The sequence below is a fragment of the Pyrgilauda ruficollis genome, unplaced genomic scaffold (assembly GCF_017590135.1).
Source record: "Pyrgilauda ruficollis isolate IOZ18807 unplaced genomic scaffold, ASM1759013v1 scaffold399, whole genome shotgun sequence".
NCBI classification, from domain to species: domain Eukaryota; kingdom Metazoa; phylum Chordata; class Aves; order Passeriformes; family Passeridae; genus Pyrgilauda; species Pyrgilauda ruficollis.
Window position 1 is genome coordinate 26,062 of NW_024525478.1, and position 8,152 is coordinate 34,213.

General features: G+C 67.9%; 1 protein-coding gene across 1 annotated transcript; it reads right to left on the reverse strand.

The window, feature by feature from the left end:
- Nucleotides 1-2,329: 2,329 nt before the first annotated feature.
- Nucleotides 2,330-7,976, reverse strand: DTX3 (deltex E3 ubiquitin ligase 3). The gene is made up of 4 exons (XM_041476751.1): nt 7,882-7,976; nt 5,407-6,059; nt 3,069-3,286; nt 2,330-2,883 (listed from the first exon to the last, which is right to left on the reverse strand). Exons 1-4 carry the CDS (start codon nt 7,892-7,894, stop codon nt 2,808-2,810), a joined length of 960 nt encoding a protein of 319 aa, XP_041332685.1. The 5' UTR covers nt 7,895-7,976; the 3' UTR covers nt 2,330-2,807.
- Nucleotides 7,977-8,152: the final 176 nt, after the last annotated feature.

Genomic DNA, 8,152 nt, shown 5'->3' on the forward strand with positions numbered 1-8,152 from the left:
TGAGGTGGGACCGAACCAGCCCCGCTCCCTGCCAAGCCCCTCCCGAAGGCTGCAAAACCCAGCCCGGCCCGGCACAACGAGCCCCGCTGGGTCCGCGACCCCCCAGGTGAATTTGGGGGTCTCTGGGAGGGGGGAATCCACTGGAGGCTGGAGCAGGGCTCAGGGGCTCCAGGACCCCCCCAGCTCAGCCCAGCCCAGCCCAGCCCAGCCTCAGCCCAGACAGCCCAGCCCAGCCCAGCCTCCAGCTCAGCCCAGCCCAGCCTAGCTCTCAGCCTCAGCCCAGCTCAGCCCAGCCCAGCCCAGCCCAGCTCAGCTCAGCTCAGCTCAGCCCAGCTCAGCCCAGCCCAGCTCTGCTCCAGCCGCGCTCCCTGCTGGGCTCTGCAGAAACGGGGCTGCGGTGGGAAATGCCCTGAGTGCCCCATCGCCTGCAGCCCCCCGTATCCCCTATAGCCCCCATCCCCTGTAGCCCCCCCATTCCCGTGTCCCGGCTGCAGTCACGTCCCCGGCGGGCAGGGGAGGTTCCGGCTGCCTGAGCAGGGGAACATCGGCCCCATTGCTGGGAAGGAGGAGCTGGGAGCGCTCCTGGGGAAGGTCACGGGATGGACCCTCCTGGGGGAACAGCGAGGGCTTTTGGGAACTCCATCTCCCCAGAGTGACCAGTGTCCATCTCCCCTGTCTGACCAGTGTCCCTCTCCCCAGTGTGACCAGTGTCCATCTCCCCAGTGTGACCAGTGTCCATCTCCCCTGTCTGACCAGTGTCAATCTCCCCAGTCCAATCCCAGTGTCCATCTCCCCAGTCTGACCCCGTGTCCATCTCCCCAGTTTGACCCCAGTATCCATCTCCCCAGTGTGACCAGTGTCCCTCTCCCCAGTCCAATCCCAGTGTCCATCTCCCCGGTGTCCATCTCCCCGGTGTCCCTCTCCCCAGTCCAGGGCCAGCTCCTGTCCAGCAGCCTCTGAGGCAGTGACCCCGGCAGGACAGGGAAGGGACACGGAGTCCATTGGTCTGGATTGCTGGGAAACCTGGGGCACAACTACCCAACATCTGTACTGGGGAGACGGGTCACACCGGGGAGATGGACACTGGGTCAGACTGGGGAGATGGACACTGGGGAGATGGACACTGGTCAGACAGGGGAGATGGACACTGGGGAGATGGACACTGGGTCAGACTGGGGAGAGGGACACTGGGGTTGGGCTGGGGAGATGGACACGGGGGTTGGGCTGGGGAGATGGATTCCAGGACTGGACTGAGGTGGGTGCAGAACTGGCTGCACAGTCACAGAGAGAGCTGGAAGGACCCAGGTGCCCCCTGAGCTGGGCTGAGCCCCAGAGTGGGCAGAGGGAGGGGGCTCTGCCCCTGTGCCCCGGTGAGACCCCACCTGCAGAGCTGCCCCAGCCCGGGGGTCCCGCACAGGGAGGATGAGGAGCTGCTGGAGAGAGCCCAGAGGAGGCCACGGAGCTGCTCAGGGCTGGAGCCCCTCTGGAGCCAGGCTGGGAGAGCTGGGGGTGCTCACCCCACTGCAGGGAGAGCTCAGAGCCCGTGCAGGGCCTGGAGGGGCTCCAGGAGAGCTGCAGAGGGACTGGGGACAAGGGACAGGGGGACAGGACACAGGGAATGGCTGCCACTGCAGGGGGCAGGGATGGATGGGAGATTGGGCAGGAATTCCTCCCTGGGAGGGTGGGCAGGCCCTGGGATGGATTTCCCAGAGCTGCCCCTGGATCCCTGGCAGTGCCCAGGCCAGGCTGGACAGGGCTGGAGCAGCCTGGGGCAGTGGGAGGTGTCCCTGCCATGGCAGGGGTGGGATGGGCTGGATTTTAGGGTCCCTCCTAGCCCAGTCCACTCCACGATTCTGCGTTGTCCCACCCTAAAATCCCCCTGACCTCAGGGCCCAGCCCAGTGCCCACACCCCAAAATCCCAAAGTTTCCATCCTGGTGTCCCAGAGCAGTGTCCCAGCCGTGTCTCTCATCCCGCTGTCCCCAGCCCAGAGCCCCCATCACACATCCCCATCCCAGTGTCCCAAAGCCTCATCCCCGTGTCCCACCCCAAAGTGCCACCCCCACAGCCCCAGTGTGCCCTCACTCTGTCCCATGCCTGTGTCCCCACTCCAATGTCCCCATCCTGCTGTCCCATTCCAGTGTCCCATGTCCATCCCACTGTCCTGACACCCCCATCCCACTGTCCCATCCCAACATCCCATGTCTCTTGTCCCCAGCCCTGTTCCCCCATCCAGAACCGCCCCCCCAGAGCTCATGGTGCCCCCCCTCACTGCCCCAGGAGTGGAGGGAGCCCCCTGCCCTCCCCCAGCCCCCCCTGGCATCCCTCAATCCGTTGCATATTTTTATTGGATCAAAGTTACAGACCTGGAGGGGAAATAAAAAATAAATAACCCCCCCCGAGGGTGGGACCCCCCCGGGGCTTGGGGGGCGGGGGGCAGGGATCCCCCTGTCTGTCCTGGGGTCAGGGGTATGTACAGGGGTCCGTCTGTCCGTGCTGCGGGGGCTGGGTGGCACCAGCCCCTCTGGGGGGGCCTGGCCCCCTCCTTGTGCCCCCCCGCTGCCAGCCAGGGGGGCTGGGGGTGCCCCCCTGCTCAGGGGTGGTCCTGTTGTACGGGGGGATCCCCCCGCATGGGGATGGGGGATCCCTCTGCCCGGGGGGGCTCCTCCTGCCCCGGGGGGGTCCCGTTGGATGGGGGGACCCCCTGCCTGGGGGTCCTGCTGCCCAGGGAGGCTCCGGGGGGGTCCTTGCTGCCCGGGGTGATCCTGGGGGGGTCCCCCTGCCCGGGAGGGGTCCCTGCCCCCCCACTCAGTCCTCGGTGATGCCCTTGGCCCGCAGCTCCTCCTGCACCCGGGCGAGGTACGTGGGGTCGGGGTACCCGAACCTGGGGGCAGAGGGGGGTGAGTCAGGCCGTGCCCCCCCTCCGGGTGCCCTCCCCTCAGCCATCCTCCCTTCCCCCACACCCCAGTGCCCCCCAGTGCCCCCCCAGGTTCCCCCTCCCCCACAACTGGTGCTGGATGCTGATGCCCCCCCAGGTGCCCCCCCGGTGCCCCCCGGTGCCCCCCGCACAGCTGGGGCCCGCCGGTGCAGTTGGTCTTGTGGTGGATGTCGTTCCAGGTGATGACGTTGGCACGGCCGGTGGTCAGCGAGGTGCCCACGGTGAAGGTGAGGCGCTGGGCGAAGGCCTTGCGGAACAGCCCCAGCACCTTGTTCCCCTCGGGGCAGTCGGGCAGGTACGCCACGCGCGTGGTGCCCGGGTAGCGCACGCCCGGGTTCGGGTGCTCCACCTGCACGGGGGGACAGGTGAGGGGACAGGGACACAGGTGTCAGTGCCCTTGTGGTGCCAGGGTACCCCACACCTGGATTTGGGGGCTCCACCTGCATGGGGGTCAGGTGAGGGGACAAGGACAGGGACACAGGTGTCAGTGCCCTTGTGGTGCCAGGGTACCCCACACCTGGATTTGGGGGCTCCACCTGCATGGGGGTCAGGTGAGGGGACAAGGACAGGGACACAGGTGTCAGTGCCCACACGGTGCCCAGGGTACCCCACACCCGGATCTGGGGGCTCCACCTGCACGGGGGGACAGGTGAGGGGACAGGGACACAGGTGTCAGTGCCCTTGTGGTGCCAGGGTACCCCACACCTGGATTTGGGGGCTCCACCTGCATGGGGGTCAGGTGAGGGGACAAGGACAGGGACACAGGTGTCAGTGCCCACACGGTGCCCAGGGTACCCCACACCCGGATTTGGGGGCTCCACCTGCACGGGGGTCAGGTGAGGGGACAGGGGCACAGGTGTCAGTGCCCTTGTGGTGCCAGGGTACCACACACCTGCATGGAGTGGGGGACAGGGATGGGGCACAGGTGTCAGTGCCCATGTGGTACCCATATACTGCACCCCTGCACGGGGTGGGGGACAGGTGAGGGGACAGGGGCACAGGCGTCAGTGCCCATGTGATGCCCAGGTACTGCACACTTGCATCGGGTGGGGGACAGAGTCCAGGGGGGCACAGGTGTCAGTGCCCTTGTGCCCAGGCACCACACCCCTGCACAGGGCAGGGGACAGGTGAGGGGGCACAGGTGTCACACACCAGGTTTGGGTTCCAGACGTGGGGGGTCACAGGTAAGGGGGCAGTGACAGGGGCACAAGGGGACACATGCCAGGCTCTGTCTGGTCCTGGGGTGCTGCAGCCCCAGGTGCAGGTACAGGGGGCACAGGTGTGGGGAAGGAGTGATGGGCAGCTCACAGGACAGGTGCCCGTGTGGTGCCCAGGTACTGCACCCATGGGGGATGGAGGGGACACACAGCAGGTAAGGGCAGGGGGACAGGGGGACAGGGGGAGGGGCAAGGGATGGGGACAGGAGGGATGGGGGGATGGGGATCAGGGCTGGGGGCACCCAGCAGGGTTTGGGGTACCCAGGGGCACTGGGAGCACCCAGGGCTGTTAGGGACACAGGGGCATTTGGGGACACCAGGGGTGTCAGCAACACCCAAAAGGATTTGGGAACACCCAGGGACACCTGCCAGGATGTGTGGGTGGCCCAGGGATGCTGGGTACACCCAGCAGGGGTTGGGGACACCCAGGGGCACTGGGGACACCCAGCAGGGTTTGGGGACACCCAGGGGCATTGGGGGCACAGAGCTGGGTCAGGGCTATTTGGGGACACCCAGGGCCATCCATCAGGACCTGAGGGTGCTGGGGACACAGTACTGTGCCAGGCCACCCAGCAGGACTTGGGGACACCCAGGGGTGCCAGGGCCACACACTGTGCACTTGGGGGCACCTAGGGGTGCTGGGGACACCCAGCAGGATCTGGGAACACCCAGGAGTGCTGGGGACACCCAGTGGGATTTGGGGACACCCAGGGACGCTGGGAACACCCAGCAGGATTTGGGGGCACCCTGGGACGCTGAGGACACCCAGGAAAGCTGTGAAGACCCAGCAGGATTTGGGGACACCCAGGAAAGCTGGGGAGACCCAGCAGGATTTGGGGACACCCAGCAGGATTTGGGGACACCCAGGGACGCTGGGGACACCCAGGGACGCTGGGAACACCCAGCAGGATTTGGGGGCACCCTGGGACGCTGAGGACACCCAGGAAAGCTGTGAAGACCCAGCAGGATTTGGGGACACCCAGGAACACTGGGTAAACCCAGGAACGTTGGGGAGACCCAGCAGGATTTGGGGACACCCAGCAGGATTTGGGGACACCCAGGGATGCTGGGGACACCCAGCAGGATTTGGGGACAGCGAGGGGCACTGGGGGCACAGAGCCAAACCCGGGGCATTCGGGGAGCCCGTGGGGGCGCTGGGGGCTCAGGGCTGGGCCAGGTCCCTCCATGGGGATTCGGGATCGCCCAGCACGACGGGAGCCCCCTCCCCCCGCAGCAGCCGTGCCGCACTCACCCCCTGCACGCCGGGCGGGAAGACGTACTGGATGATGATGGTGCCGAAGGCCTCGTAGCCGGGCAGGGGCAGCGCGGCGTCGCGGGTGACCAGCATGCGCCCGTCGGGGGGCTGGTTGCCCACCAGCTGCCCGTAGAAGCGGCCGCAGACGGGGCAGGCGGAGCGCACCTGCAGCGCCCGGGCGATGCACTCCCCGCAGAACGAGTGCCGGCAGCGCTCCAGCGTGCGCGGCCCGCGCATCTCGCCCAGGCAGATCGGGCACTGCCGCTCCGGCTCCTCGTCCCGCGCCGGGCCCGCGCCGGGAGAGCCCGCGGCGCCCGCGGGGGGCTCCGGCCGGGCCCCCAGCACCTCCCCGTGCCGCTGGCTGCGCTTCTTCAGCTCCTTCTCCGTCTCCTTGAGCAGCGCCTTGAGCGCCTTGCGGGCCGGGCAGAGCCCCGCGCCGCCGGGGGGGCCCGGGGGGGTCGCGCAGAGCTGCAGCACGTACAGCTCGGGGGTCTCGCCGTCCACCAGGATCCGCACCCGCGCCTCCTGCGCCAGCAGCGCCAGGCGCGCCGCGCGCTCCCGCGTCACGAACTCCCACACGCGCTTGGGCACCGTCACCCGGCTCTTGGCGGGGCCCCCGCAGCCCGACATCCTCGAGAGCACGAACGACACTGCGGGACAGCCGCGAGCCGTCAGCACCGGGCAGCGGGCAGCGGGGACGGGCAGCGGGCAGCGGGGATGGGAACGGGCACCGGGCACCGGGAACGGGCACCGGGAACGGGCACCGGGCAGCCGGGGCTGGGGACGGGCACCAGACAGCTGGGGATGGGAACGGGCACCCCGAAACAGCCACGGGCACCCCGAAACACCCAGGACTGAGTATGGGCCCCTGAAACACCCGGGAGTGGGCATGGACCCCCAAAACCCCAGGGACTGGGCATGGACCCCCAAAAACCCCAGGGAGTGGGCATGGGACCCCCAAAACCACCAGGGACTGGACCCCCACTGGCAGCATCACCTGGTGGCCCCCACACACCCCGACATCCTTGACAGGACAAACACGGGGAGGGGCACCCCAAAACCATCAAGTGGACACCGGGCAGCGGGGATGGAAACGGGCACCCGGGAACAGGCACCGGGCAGCCGGGGACGGGCACCGGGCAGCGGGAACAGGCACCAGGCAGCCGGGGCTGGGGACGGGCACCAGACAGCTGGGGATGGGAACGGGCACCCCGAAACAGCCACGGGCACCCCGAAACACCCAGGACTGAGTATGGGCCCCTGAAACACCCGGGAGTGGGCATGGACCCCCAAAACCCCAGGGACTGGGCATGGACCCCCAAAAACCCCAGGGAGTGGGCATGGGACCCCCAAAACCACCAGGGACTGGACCCCCACTGGCAGCATCACCTGGTGGCCCCCACACACCCCGACATCCTTGACAGGACAAACACGGGGAGGGGCACCCCAAAACCATCAAGGGCTGGCCGTGGGACCCTCTGAACCCCAAAATCTGGGCGTGGGATCTGCAAAGCCTGAGACTGGGCATGGAGCCCCAAAAACTGCCAGAGACTGAGCAGGGACCCCAAAACTTCTGAGACTGGGAATGGACCCCCCCAAAACCTCAGAGAACCTGGGCATGGACCCCCAAAATTGTCTGAGACAGGGTATGAACCCCAAAAACTCTCAGAGGCTGAGCAGGGACCCCCAAACTTCTGAGACTGGACACAGACGACCCCAAACCCCTCTGAACTGGGCACGGACCCCCAAAAACCTCTCAGAGCCTGGGCATGGACCCCCAAAACCCCTCTGACACGGGGCATGGACCCCCAAAATCCTCTGAGACTGGATATAGAGACCCCAAGACCCCAGAGTCTGGGGGTCCAGCAAGATGTGAACATGGCCCCCCAAAACCCCCTGAGTGTGGGCACTGAGGGACCCCCCCAGAGCCCGGACAGGGCACCCCGGGGGGCTCCACAGTGCCCCCCAAACCCTGGGGGGACCCCTGGTTCACCCACCCAAGTGCCACCCAAGGGTTAAACCTGTCCTGTCCCCAAATCCGGGACACCCGGGGGGGTGTCACCATGCTGTGACCCTGGGGGTGCCCGAGGGGGGTCCCCAAAACCCGGGGGGGCCCGATGTGGGTCCCAAAAACAGGGGGTGTCCTAGGGATGTCCCCAGAACCGGGGGGTGCCCGAGAGGGTCCCTAGAATTCGGGGGGTGCACACGGGGGGTCCCCAGAACTCGGGGGGGCGCGAGAGGGGGTCCCAAAAACAGGGGAGTGCCCGAGGGGGTCCCCAGAACCCAGGGGGTGCCCCAAAAACCGGGGGGTGCCCGAGGGGGGTCCCCAGAAGCTGGGGATGCTCCATGGCCAGGGGGTCCCACAGCCGGGGGGGAAGGGTCCAAAGGGGGTCCCCAAAGGCAGGCCCGTACACGAGGGGGGGTCCCAGGCCCGGGGGGGTCCCCAGAGCGGGGTGTCCCCCCCACACCCACCTGGTGAGCCCATGGGGGACACGAGCGGAGCGCGGAGGATCAGCAGAGCCACGAGCCCGGGGCTGGGGGGACACGGGGGGGACACGGGGGGGTTACAGACGGCCCCCAGACCCAATTTGGGGGCTCCTCAACCCCCCCGGATCCCCCCCCAGCTCAGGTGACCCTACAATAACAACAGCAGCGTCACCCCCCGCGTGTCCCCAGGGGACCCCCAGCCCCCACAGCCCTTCTGGGGGGGGCGGCAGCTCCTGGGGGCCCCCCCGGCCCCCCC